The sequence below is a fragment of the Rhinichthys klamathensis genome, unplaced genomic scaffold (assembly GCF_029890125.1).
Source record: "Rhinichthys klamathensis goyatoka isolate OS25496 unplaced genomic scaffold, OSU_Roscu_1.1 h1tg000305l_1, whole genome shotgun sequence".
NCBI classification, from domain to species: Eukaryota; Metazoa; Chordata; class Actinopteri; order Cypriniformes; family Leuciscidae; genus Rhinichthys; species Rhinichthys klamathensis.
The window spans coordinates 5640-19741 of NW_026606824.1; the positions used below are offsets into that span (position 1 = coordinate 5640).

The 14102-nt window shown below is 39.0% G+C and overlaps 1 protein-coding gene across 4 annotated transcripts in view; it reads left to right on the forward strand.

Moving 5' to 3' along the window:
- The first annotated feature begins 433 nt into the window (after positions 1-433).
- The window catches only part of utrn (utrophin), a 231614-nt gene continuing 217945 nt past the window's right edge, over positions 434-14102 (forward strand). For 3 of the 4 annotated variants that reach the window (XM_056270677.1, XM_056270680.1, XM_056270678.1), the window contains exons 1-4: positions 434-600; positions 7118-7179; positions 11210-11302; positions 13849-13926. In XM_056270677.1, the coding sequence (XP_056126652.1) occupies positions 519-600; positions 7118-7179; positions 11210-11302; positions 13849-13926 (315 nt within the window). In that variant the 5' untranslated portion in view covers positions 434-518. Of the gene's footprint in view, positions 601-2156; positions 2266-7117; positions 7180-11209; positions 11303-13848; positions 13927-14102 lie in introns of those variants that run through there. The other variant, XM_056270679.1, reaches the window with a different exon arrangement.

A 14102-nucleotide genomic window follows, 5' to 3' on the forward strand; every position in this document is an offset into this window, starting at 1 on the left:
AAAATATGCTTGGTTTTGTGGTTACTGTAGCTGGATATGTTTTAGCCAGTGTGAGCATGCAAGGATCTGAGATGTGTAGCTATTCTTGCTAAAATGTCTAGGCAGAGCAATAGGTTTCGAGACGCAGCCGTAGTCTCTTCATGACTTCATCTAGGAACCAGTCTGTGTGTGAGAGTAAGAAACGTTTTAGTCGTCTGTTTGTTTAAAAAAAGAAAACGGGAAGTTGATGTTATTTTTAGAAAGATTGCTTCAAGTGCCCTGTGTGTGTTTACTCTCTTTTCTGAGTGTTTTGTTGTGTGTGTTTCTGTCAGATGTCTGTGTGTCACTCTGACAGGATGTGAACTGCATTTGATTGACAGGCAGCGGTTTGAGAGGAACCCATCACAGGTTCTCTCTGTTTACTCCCAGCATGCATTGCGCTCCGCAGCATCACTCTTCTCAGACATCTTTTGGAGTTCCTGCATGTTGTGTTCCTCAGTATATCTCCTCTCGTTCTCCCACTTTATGGAGCAGACGTTATGAACATGAGTAAGTGGTTGCCGTGGAGAAAGCGCAGCTTTTTCAGAAAGCAGAGGAAGAAGTTTTCTTTTCCCCTGTTAGGTAAGCGCGCACTCTTTTACTTCCTGATTCAGCAAACGCTTTTGCACTTTTCTGATTTTTTGTTTCAGCTTCAATTCGACTCTGGATACTCTTAAGCTGCGCTTGTACACACACATTTAGAGACTGTAGAGTCATCAGTCTGTGTGTTGGACAGTTCTGTGTGTCTGTGATCATGACAGTTGAGGTATTGTTGGATGTGTGTGTGTGTGTGTCTTTGTCATGTTTGTGTGTATAATAGTGTATGTGTTTTGGGTGTGTGGTAACGGGTATCTGAGTGTACGTCTGTATCATTTTCAGGATTCTTAGATGAATAGAAAGTTTAAAAGATCAGCATTGATTTGAAATAGAATCTTTTGTAACATTATAATTGTCTTTACTGTCACTTTTGATCAGTTTAATTCATCCTTGATGAACAAAAGTATTGATTTCTTTTATTTACCCCCCCCCCCCCCCCAAAAAAAAAAAAAAAAAAAAAAAAAAAACTTACTGACCCCTATCTTTTGAACGGTAGTGTTTAATGTTACAAAAGCTTTCTATTTCAGATAAATGCTTTTTTTTTTACTTCCTATTCATCAAAAAAAATCCTGAAATAAAAATGTAAATAATGTTTTCAACATTGCTAATAATGAGAAATGTTTCTTGACCATCAAATCATGTGGATCATGATGTGACACATACATTACACTTTACTATTCACATAGAAAACAGCAGTTTTAAATTGTAATAATATTTCACAATATTACTTTATTTTTAATCAAATAAATGCAGCCTGAAGCAGAAGAAGAGAGCAGAAGAGACTTCTTTTCTTACCGATTCAAAACTTTTGGATGGCAGTGTATATGTCTATATATATATATATATATATATACTGGAATATATGAATTCATATACACATTAGTGCATATATATATGTATATGCACTAATGTGTATATGAATTCATATACACATTAGTGCATATATATATATATATATATATATATATATATATATATATATATATATATATATATGTATATGCACTAATGTGTATATGAATTCATATATTCCAGTGGTAAAGTCTATAATAATATAATAAAAGTACAAAGCAATCAAAACATGCATTGACTCAGCCAATGCTGTGTGTTTGAGGCGGGACTTTCTAGACCAATGGCAGACTGGGGGAGTGTTTTACAAAAGTTAGATTTTCTAAGTTATTCTTCAAAGAAAGTTTAAAGTTCCAAAATTCCATTCCATCACATTCCCTTATGTCGTCACGGTGACCTGGCATATGGTTGTCAGGGTGACCCACAGTGTCGGTCATGCTCTCGCTCTTGTGCATGCTGGGATGCCGCTCCACAGAGACGTGTGTGTGTTCTACCAGTGGAGCACAACATGCATGCCCACCTCTCTCTCTCTCTCTCTCTCTCTCTCTCTCTCTCTCTCTCTCTCTCTCTCTCTCTCTCTCTCTCTCTCTCTCTCTCTCTCTCTCTCTCTCTCTCTCTCTCTCTCTCTCTCTCTCTCTCTCTCTCTCTCTCTCTCTCTGTTTTCTGTCACTCTTTACTATAAGTGAGTGTAGAGGAGAGAGGAATGTTTAGTTGGACTGGATAACTCGTTTTGTTCTCTTGCTTTTCTCCATCATCTGTTGGTTTATGACTCAATGGCTACACACAGTATGAAACTCAGAGGTAGGTGACTATAGAACTGTATTTTTCACTATGTACAGGTGTGTGTGTATCTGTTGTGATGGTTGTTGTGTGTGTGTGTATGACTGTGTTTTCAGAACTGAGCATTTGAGAAAAAGGGCAATGGGGAGGCTGTTGATTTTTTAAACATGCATTTCATATTTTCTACATGATTAATTGTATCAGTTTTTTTATCATAGTTTTTATCAGGTTTATTTTTTTTTAGACTTTATTTATTAAAACGCCACTGCATATACTGGAAAAAGCTTTTATATAAAACAAATGTCATGTTAAATTTACATGAGCTCACATGTTCATTTGACATGCATAAATTAGACAACAAGAACGTAGATAAATGATGTTGAGAAAATAAACGTGCAACCGATGTACATATATATATATATATATATATTAATTAATCCAAGTGTGTTTTAGCCAGTTAGATTTCACTGCTAAAAATCAATTACAACAAAGATCTAGTTTAGAAAACGTATCAAGCATGTTTTCCACGAGTGTGCAGGTGTAACCTCTTAAACGCTCACAGTCTCTCACCCAAAGGTTTTGGGTTTCCCTGACCCTAAATAATAATATCGAAAATATTAACTCGGTTTGCTTTTTAAAAGGGACTGTAATGATGCTTTACAGCAATATTTCTAATAGTCTTTTGGCTGAAAATTTAGTATGAAGTAATTTTGGCTACTGTGCCTTTAAGAATTTTATATGCAAATGACCTCCGTTGTGATTGGCTCCGGCGTCGAGCTTGCTTGGTGCAGTAATATTGTGCTAATGTTCATCAGAGCATAATGTTCATCATTGTGCTAATGTTCATGTTCACTAAGTTGCTGAAGTCTGAGGAGGTTTGGACATGTAAATGTCGGCGGTCATATGCTAATGAGTTTGTGATGTCATGACCAGGATGATTGGGTTGTTTTGCAGTTTAGTTTCAGTAAATGTTCTGGGTGGACTGGAGATGAATTTGTGAGTGTTGTTGTCAAACGTTTACTTCAAAAGTCACATTGTTTATGATATGACTGTGTTTTTGAATTCCTTTTTTGTAAACGAGTGTTTTCCTTGAACTGTTTCTCGCTCTGCCTTCACGCAGACAAGCTCGGGCAGGAGTTCACAGGGGAGGTGGATCCACCGCCTCGATTATGGGAATTTTATGCATTATGGAATGTCCCATAATATCTCATATAAGAAGTTACTGCACAGCCGTGATCAAAATGCACAGAAACAAGCACACATTTAGATAGCTAGCAATCTAAATGAACACAAACTGTCATTTTTAGTTGTTTTTAAATGAGTTTGTGATATACAATATTCTGGTTTCCTTTATTATAAGTTTATGGGAATTTTGTACCCATTGAAAGTGCTGTTAAACCGAGCCCTGTTCATAATCATGGAGATAATTTGTCTCGTAATGATAGTTTTGTGATGGTGCTGTGTGAACTTTGGCCTCAGCTTGTCTCTGGATTGCTAAAGGACTCTGAGTGAGTGTAATTCATGGCACACATGCCTACAGTCAGTCAGGGAGCGATGAACAGTGTAGTTTGATGGACACTCAGATATCACACACACACACACACACACGCACACACACACACACACACACACACACACACACACAGTGTTTGTGGAGCGTGGGGCTGCAGAGTCACTCTAGGAATGTCAGGGTTTAGATAAAAGGCAAGTGTTTGCTTGTGTGTGTGATAGAGCAGGATGTGTGTGTTCATTGCATGTTTCTGACCGTGATGAGATATATATATACTGCATTTATTTATTAATATATTTATTTATTTTGGGAATGAGACATTTGGCTTCGCACTGAGAGTTTTTTTTTTTTTTACAGTAATGAGAATGAGTTTTTTTTGCATTACAGTAATGAGAATGAGATTTTTTGACATTACAGTAATGAGAATGAGATTTGTTTACATTGCAGTGATGAGAGTTTTTTTTTTTTGACATTACAGTAATGAGAATGAGATTTTTTTTTACATTACAGTAATGAGAATGAGATTTTTTTGCATTACAGTAATGAGAATGAGATTTTTTTTACATTACAGTAATGAGAATGAGATTTTTTTGCATTACAGTAATGAGAATGAGAATTTTTTTTGCATTACAGTAATGAGATTTTTTTTGCATTACGGTAATGAGAATGATAATTTTTTGCATTACAGTAATGAGAATGAGAATTTTTTTGCATTACAGTAATGAGAATGAGATTTTTTTTGCATTACAGTAATGAGAATGATAATTTTTTGCATTACAGTAATGAGAATGAGATTTTTTTTGCATTACGGTAATGAGAATGATAATTTTTTGCATTACAGTAATGAGAATGATAATTTTTTTTGCATTACAGTAATGAGAATGAGATTTTTTTTTGCATTACAGTAATGAGAATGAGATTTTTTTTTGCATTACAGTAATGAGAATGAGAATTTTTTTTGCATTACAGTAATGAGAATGAGATTTTTTTTGCATTACAGTAATGAGAATGAGAATTTTTTACATTGCCGTAATGAGAATGAGATTTTCTTGAAATTCCAGTAATGAGAATGAGATTTTTTTACATTGCAGTAATGAGAATGAGATTTTCTTGAAATTACAGTAATGAGAATGAGATTTTCTTGAAATTACAGTAATGGGAATACGATTTATCTTCCCCCCCCCCACATAACAGGAATGAGAGATATTTATTTTTTGCATTACAGTAATGAGAATGAGATTTTTTGATATTACGGTAATGAGAATGAGATTTTCTTTTTTACATAATAGCAATAAGAGTTATTTTTCATTACGGTAGGGAGTTATTTAGCATTAATTAATGAGAAAGATCATTTTTTTCATTACCAATTTTGAACAACACAGTAATGAGAATGGTGAGGTTTTTTGTATTAGGTAATGAGAATGAGATTTTTTTTTTTTTTACATTATAGTACGAGGTTATTTTTGCATTATGCAAATGCATTTTTCTACATTATAATAATGAGAATGGTGAGGTTTTTTTGGCAGTTAGGTAATGAGAGAGATTTTTTTTTGGGACATTATTGTAATAAGACAGATTTTTTTTAAACATTACGATAATGAGAATAAGGTTTTTTTGCATTACAGTAATACGTTTTTTTTTTTTTTTTTTTTACATTTTGGTAATGAGAATGATAAGTATTTTTTGCATTATGCAATGAGAAGGTTTTTTTTTTACATTATGGTAATGACAATTGTATTTCCCCAGAAATCCTGTCATCATTTACTCATCCTCAAGTTGTGCCGAACCTGCATGAGTTTCTTTCTTCAGCTGAACACAAAAAATATATATTTTGAAGAATGTCAGTAACCGGACAGTTGACGTTAGCCATTGACTTCCATAGTAGGAAAAAAAAACACTATGAAAGTCAATGAGGTCCATCAGCTGTCCGGTTACTGACATTCTTCAAAATATCTTCTTTCGTGTTCAGCAGAAGAAAGAAACTCATGCAGGTTTGGCACAACTTGAGGATGAGTAAATGATGACAGGATTGAACTATCCCTTTAACTTCATGAAAATGTCAAAATGCAAATTTATGTTATGGTCTTAAGACTAGGCATCATTCTCTACTACATAAAAATATATATAAATATATAATCTATTACCCGGACACCTCTTTTGACCATTCAGAGCCGTTAGTTGTGCAGAGTGTGTAAAGATGGTGACAGACATCTGCATTGTTGACAGTGATGATGATCTGTTTCTTCCTGTGTGTGATAGATGTGTTTATCACTGCTAGGTGGGCTGTGTACGTGTGTGTGTGTGTGTGAGAGAGAGAGTTATGTGTGTGTTGTGGTGTACTCTCCTTCACACCGTCTCTCTTGCCTGCAGTGCATTCCTGGCTTTCTGGCCCTCACACACACACACACACACACACACACACACACACACACACACACACCAAAGATCAGGCGACCCGGCAGGTTGGTGGTCTTAACCTTTGATCCCTCTAGAGTTCAAGCTGGTTTTCACAGTGATTTTTGTTATGAACACTCTTCTGTGTGTGTGTGTGTGTGTGTGTGTGTGAATCTTGTCCCTTGGTAACAGGATCTCACACCGGCTCTGTTTAGATTCAAACAGGGATATATGACACATTGTGACACTAATGCTGTAAAGTTTAGGCTTGATCCTGCGTTAGGCTCCGCCTCCTCCTGTCGTGGGTCAGCTTTGATTGACAGTTCCAAGCATGCATCTTATTGGTCTCATACTTGACTTGCACCTCAAGGTATCTTGCGGTTTAAACATTGTCAATGAGCGACTGGTTTAAAGGCCTCTAGTGAAAAGCACCACATGGCATTTGCAGAGTTTTTTGTGGTGGAAAGTCTGCAGAAGTCATTGTTAGTGGTGATACACTTTTATTGGAAGATGAAACGATTATATCTACACAGTATGTGCAGAACTGTGTTTGAAGTCTACAGAAATATGCTGGGCTGTATTTGCAATTGTGCGGCCAGCTATAATATAAAGAAAATGTGTCAGTTTACATGCAGACGGGAGACTGACTGATACTTTAATGAGGGAAATGGGACACTTTCATTCGGGTTGTATTTATTTCTGTCAATATTTAGTGTTTCTGTACTATTTCTAACTACTCATTAACTAAATCTATTGTACCTGAAAAGTTGTTTAATTTCATATTTTTGTCATATTTTAAAGTCCCTTTTGTTTGTAATTGGCTTCTTTGTTATTATTTTTACCAACAAAGATAACTACAGTATCTCGTGATATGCATCGTTGTGGTGAGATAAGATGTTGCTCATATCGCCCTTCCACGTGCCATCAAACCCCCTGTAACTTTCTCTCTCACGTCTCTTCCTCTTCCAGACGAACACGATGCCGTACAGAAGAAGACCTTCACGAAGTGGATCAACGCTCAGTTCTCCAAGGTAAGCGCAGAGCCCGCTCATGCTGAACTCCTGAACTTCTGCTTTGATGGCGGTTCTCCTCAAGAACCACTCAAGATCACGCACACATCTGCAACTTTGGTGTCCTTCCTTATGGTGCTTTCACACCTGCCTCATTTAGTTGGGTTGAATCCCGCTAGAGTTCGTTTTCCCCCTTGGTGCGGTTCGTTTGGGCAGGTGTGAACGCAGCGATCGCACTCCGGTGCGCACCAAAATCGGACCAGAGGAGGTCTCGCTACGCTTTCAAACGAACTCTGGAGCGGTTCGTTTGTGGTGAGAACGTGGTCCGACCTCGAACAGACCCGACTGCCAAAGAACTGCGCATTTTTGGACTAAACCAGCTGCCGTAGTCAAACGAAACTATTATTTAGATTGTCAATAGCGCTCGCTTTAAGCCATGACTGACTCACCGCGTTCTGCACTCTCACTGAAACTCTCCTCATGAACACTGAAGTTGTCCGCACGGCACAGGGAATCTCTCATTTATATCGCGTCTAGACTTTGTTGTTTATGAGGGGATTTGCGACAGGATAAAGCTCGTGCTGATTCTGAACATTGTGAGCGAATTCTCCGCATGTCCGCCGGATCTTCCTCCTCTTTGTTTACTTCAGGAGATCTGTTGGAATTTTCCCGCACGTTAATTCTGACCAATCGAAGTGCAGTTGTGGAAATATGTTCAAGACACATCTGGCCAACGAGTGATGTGGATGTTGTGACTGCATTTTGGTTCGTTTCATCAACTGATTCGGACCAGAGCAATCAGTGTGGTGTGAAAAGGAACCAAAACGCCTGAAAATGGTCATTTTTCGCCCTTAGTCGGGACCAAATGAACCGAACTACAGATGTGAAAGCACCCTAAGAAATAATCCACTCAAGGCTGTTCTGCAGTGTATTGTAAATGTAGTCAATACCAACATTGATAACGATCAGAAATGTTTCTTGAGCATCAAATCATCATATTAGAATCACAGGAATAAATGACACTATATATTTACATGGAAAACACTGATTTCAAATTGTAACAAGTCTTCTTTCTGCGATAACCAATCAGAAGCCAGGATTGAAATTTGCAAATGGCTGATTTGCAAATACTGCGGTCATGTTTTAGTGATGCGTTCGGTGTCCGAGGTCAGTCTCGGGATAATCACTCTCTCGCATAATTAATGATAACGAGAGCACCGTGTTTAAACTTTCATGTGAAGGAGGAGACGCACAAAAGCATCCCAGCCAGGGGAAAAACACTACACCCGACCGGTGAATGCAGTGCTGGAGAAATGAACGATACACTACACTACATTACCTTCATTCTCGTCAGCTGCCGAACGGGTTCGTTCACTCAGTAGTGTGATGAAGGAAGAGGCGAGGGTCTCCACAAAATCCCAACACAAGTGCCCACAGGAGACTGGTTTGAAAGCATGATAATAACAGGTGTAGCGGGAATGAGTCTTAGCTAACCGCTTATGATCATAATAACATCTTAATATCTGGTGGAAACAGGGTTTCTCTCTCGCTTCCTCCATTTCAGGGATATTTTATGTAATTTAGGGAGCCGCTATCGATATCCTCCTCCCGGGAGAGGTGGGATGCATGCCCGTCAACACTCCCGGTTTTCCCGTGTTTCTCCCGTTTTTTTTTTGCCCTATCTCCCGGACCCCTCCCGGTTTGTTTCTTTCTCCCGGGAAACTCCTGTAATTTGCATGTCCCAAACTCCTTTATGAATAATCGGACCAATATGTTTGTCTAATGTTGGCCAGCTGCCAGATCTTGTATTAAATGCATTATATTCACACAATCCACACACCATATACAATTTCAACCAGTTTGTCATCTCAACCTGGCGACCTATAACCCAGTTGCGCAGTCGCGGAAAGCTTAAAGGGTTAGTTCACCCAAAAATGATGTCATTAATGACTCACCCTCATGTCGTCCCGAGCCCGTCAGACCTCCGTTCATCTTCAGAACACAGTTTAAGATATTTTAGATTTAGTCCGAGAGTTTTCTGTCCCTCCATTAAAAATGTATGTCCGGTATACTGTCCTTGTCCAGAAAGGAAATAAAGACATCATCAAAGTAGTCCATGTGACATCAGTGGGTTAGTTAGAATGTTTAGAAGCATCGAAAATACATTTTGGTCCAAAAATACCAAAAACTAGGACTTTATTCAGCATTGTATTGTCTTCTGGTTCTGTTGTGGATCCGCGTTCAGTGCCGCTGCTGATGTAAGACGCTGCTGACGTGTGTCTGGTGTGTGTGTGTGTGTGTGTGTGTGTGTGTGTGTGTGACGTAAGACGCTGCTGACGTGTGTCTGGTGTGTGTGTGTGTGTGTGTGTGTGTGTGACGTAAGACGCTGCTGACGTGTGTCTGGTGTGTGTGTGTGTGTGTGTGTGTGTGTGACGTAAGACGCTGCTGACGTGTGTCTGGTGCGCCCGAGCTTCGTTTACAGTCTGAGGGAGACGCACGCTGGAAACAAAACAATCTTCGCAAACATGTCTAAGGATTTCAACACAGAGGAAGACTTGCACTTTTTTGCCCAGACAAATGACAAACAAAATCGACTAAAATAAAACGGCGTGGAAATACAAATGAAATAAACAGTGTTTTAGGGTTTTCAGGAAGATGTGCTAACAGTGGTATCCAGATAAGTATAGCCGACAACAGAAACGCATTGAACAATCAAATGTAAAATAACACTGCATAGTCTAACTCTACACATTAAATATGGATTAATCCTTATTAAAGCTACTTAAAGGGATAGTTCACTTTGAAATTAATTTTTGGTATGTTTTAGCTTACCTCAAGGGCATCCAAGATGTAGGAGTCTTTGTTTCCGCAGTAGTTTCAATTTTGATATTTTTAGGTCAAACCGTTCTTGTCTGTCAGTCATATAATGCAGGTCTATGGTCACCACCTCAAAGAGCATGCACAGAGAAGTCCAAATTAAACATGATTTAATGACTCGTAAATGTAAGTACACATTGATGGCCTAAGACACGAAACGAGCGGTTTGTGTGAGAAAACGAACAGTATTTATATCGTTTTTACCTCTTGTAACCACAGCCACGTCCAAGTGATCTGAGGGCGCGGGCGCTTCGGTCTGCGCAAGCGCCGGAAGTGATCTCTCGCGCGTGTACGTCACTCATTGTTTACACAGAGATTTCGGAAGTGTTTCCTTTCACTGTGAAGATCTAAACATATTTAGATATACAGGAAATCGCAATGGAAGACGATTTCGATATATCAACATTGAGTTTTTTCAGAGAGATCACTTCCGGCACTTGCGCAGACCGAAGCGCCCGCGCCCTCAGATCACTTGGATGTGGCTGTGTTTACAAGAGGTAAAAACGATATAAATACTGTTCGTTTTCTCACACAAACCGCTCGTTTCGTGTCTTAGGCCATCAATGTGTGCTTACATTTACGAGTCATTAAATCATGTTTAATTTGGACTTCTCTGTGCATGCTCTTTGAGGTGGTGACCATAGACCTGCATTATATGACTGACAGACAAGAACGGTTTGACCTAAAAATATCAAAATTGAAACTACTGCGGAAACAAAGACTCCTACATCTAAAGCTAAAGCATACCAAAAATGTATTTCAAAGTGAACTATCCCTTTAAGTTATTCAGTCAAGATCAGAGATTTACCTTTGTCATTTGTTGTGATTGTCTTTAATGACGGACAGGATTATTGGGCCGCCGTCACTTTAAGAGCGAATGCACGGATCCAATACTCTGTTGCCCATCGTGTTTGTCAATACTCACCAAAAAGGCATTTTGACATTTTGTGTGTGTGTACGCGTTTAGCAACAGCATTTATAACTCACAATAATCTTTTTCACCTCGATTGTCTTGTTTTCATAATCGTCGAAAATCAGTTCCGATTGATCGCACAGCCCTATCCCAGTAATATTCAGAACAACTGTAAGTAAACTGTTGGGCTTCTTGTGTTTTGTTGAGGAAGGACTTGACGTATGAATTGTATTAACGCTACATTAATGTCCTGTGTTTTAGACGGGGAAGACGCCCATCAAAGACATGTTCTCTGACCTGAGAGACGGCAGAAAACTCCTCGACCTCCTGGAGGGACTGACTGGAAGCACACTGGTATGTGTGTGTGTGTGTTTGAAAAGTGGTTGAGAGTAATGTTTCTGAACTATGCGTTTATATTTAGCCTCAACCAAACACTTTAGAATAACACACATAGACCGTTTGAGTGACAGCTGAGAGGAGGCTGAGGCTTAGGGCTTCATCTTCATCTTCATCGGCCTTCTTTATCATTTTCACCCTGTTGATTATTAGTGCACATGCATTTTCATTGTAAGTGTTTAATTTCCCCAGTAATATTTCCCTGGTGTGAGATGAAGAGCCCTTATGTAAAGTACTGTGGTGTTACTGTATGATTATGATTATCGTTCTCTTTTTCTCAGTATTTACACAGTGCTGTTAAGTAGGGTTGGGTGATGAATCATATATTTACAGTTTCTTTGCCATGATTTTGGCCGTTTAAGTTTCCATTCAATTTCTTCTGTCACATCTCATATAATGAGAGTGTGTGTGTTTATAATGTTAAGTTATAGCATTCCTGTTTTACACTTTAATTCTTTTCCATGAATCATTTGAAACCGTCTCTTTGAAACTCGATCGAGTGATTCTTTTGTTGCCAAAAATGTTTTAGATTAATAATTTTATAATAATTATCTTTGTAAATTATTAACACATTAATTCAAATAAGTTGTTAATTGTAGTAATAAAATAATACTTATCGTTATTGTTTCAATATATACATTTATTTAACGCATGTAAACATTGCTGTTTATTACTAAGCATAGTTATACTGCATTTTTGCATAAAAAATAAAATGTATTTATTTTTATTTAGTGAAAAACTGGAAATATGATTTTTAATTTTGCATCAATTTTGCAAGAATGTTTTTTTTTCGTTGAAATGGTTCTGATTGAAAAAAAATTACTTGGATGAATGTGTAAATGAGTGTGTGTAGTAACTCTCTCTGTGTGTGTGTAGTAACTCTCTCTGTGTGTGTGTAGTAACTCTGTGTGTGTGTGTAGTAACTCTCTCTGTGTGTGTGTGTAGTAACTCTCTCTGTGTGTGTGTGTGTAGTAACTCTCTCTGTGTGTGTGTAGTAACTCTCTCTGTGTGTGTGTGTGTAGTAACTCTCTCTCTGTGTGTGTGTAGTAACTCTGTGTGTGTGTGTAGTAACTCTCTCTGTGTGTGTGTAGTAACTCTCTCTGTGTGTGTGTGTGTAGTAACTCTCTCTGTGTGTGTGTAGTAACTCTGTGTGTGTGTGTAGTAACTCTCTCTGTGTGTGTGTGTAGTAACTCTCTCTGTGTGTGTGTGTGTAGTAACTCTCTCTGTGTGTGTGTAGTAACTCTCTCTGTGTGTGTGTGTGTAGTAACTCTCTCTCTGTGTGTGTGTAGTAACTCTCTCTGTGTGTGTAGTAACTATCTCTGTGTGTGTGTAGTAACTCTCTCTCTCTGTGTGTGTGTATTAACTCTGTGTGTGTAGTAACTCTCTCTGTGTGTGTAGTAACTCTCTCTGTGTGTGTAGTAACTCTCTCTCTCTGTGTGTGTAGTAACTCTCTGTGTGTGTGTGTGTGTGTGTGTGTGTAGTAACTCTCTCTCTCTGTGTGTGTGTGTGTAGTAACTCTCTCTCTCTGTGTGTGTAGTAACTCTCTCTCTGTGTGTGTGTAGTAACTCTCTCTGTGTGTGTGTGTAGTAACTCTCTCTGTGTGTGTAGTAACTCTCTCTGTGTGTGTGTGTGTAGTAACTCTCTCTGTGTGTGTAGTAACTCTCTCTGTGTGTGTAGTAACTCTCTCTCTCTGTGTGTGTAGTAACTATCTCTGTGTGTGTGTGTGTAGTAACTCTCTCTGTGTGTGTGTGTGTAGTAACTCTCTCTGTGTGTGTAGTAACTCTCTCTGTGGTGTGTAGTAACTCTCTCTGTGTGTGTAGTAACTCTCTCTGTGTGTGTAGTAACTCTCTCTCTCTCTATGTGTGTGTGTGTATTAACTCTCTCTGTGTGTGTAGTAACTCTCTCTGTGTGTGTAGTAACTCTCTCTGTGTGTGTAGTGTGTAGTAACTCTCTCTGTGTGTGTAGTAACTCTCTCTCTCTGTGTGTGTAGTAACTCTCTCTCTGTGTGTGTGTGTGTAGTAACTCTCTCTGTGTGTGTAGTAACTCTCTCTGTGTGTGTAGTAACTCTCTCTCTCTGTGTGTGTAGTAACTCTCTCTCTGTGTGTGTGTGTGTGTAGTAACTCTCTCTCTCTGTGTGTGTGTGTGTAGTAACTCTCTCTCTCTGTGTGTGTGTGTGTAGTAACTCTCTCTCTCTGTGTGTGTGTGTGTAGTAACTCTCTCTCTCTGTGTGTGTGTGTGTAGTAACTCTCTCTCTCTGTGTGTGTGTGTGTAGTAACTCTCTCTCTCTGTGTGTGTGTGTGTAGTAACTCTCTCTCTCTGTGTGTGTGTGTGTGTAGTAACTCTCTCTCTCTCTGTGTGTGTGTGTGTAGTAACTCTCTCTCTCTGTGTGTGTGTGTGTAGTAACTCTCTCTCTCTGTGTGTGTGTGTGTGTAGTAACTCTCTCTCTCTCTGTGTGTGTGTGTGTGTGTAGTAACTCTCTCTCTCTGTGTGTGTCCGTCTCTCAGACCAAAGAGCGCGGCTCCACCAGAGTCCACTCCCTCAACAACGTCAACCGAGTCCTGCAGGTCCTGCTCCAGAACAGCGTGAGTCGTGCTTCTCCTTGCCGTCGGACACACTGCGGCCCGGCGTGTTTGTTCCCGCCTCGTGTCGGCTGACAGACGCTGCCGGGGGAAGGGCCGTCTAATTAAAATAGTTTGCACTTCTTGTGTGTCTTTTCGGGACATTAGCGGGTCGTTTGACAGCAAGGTCTCTGCGTTTT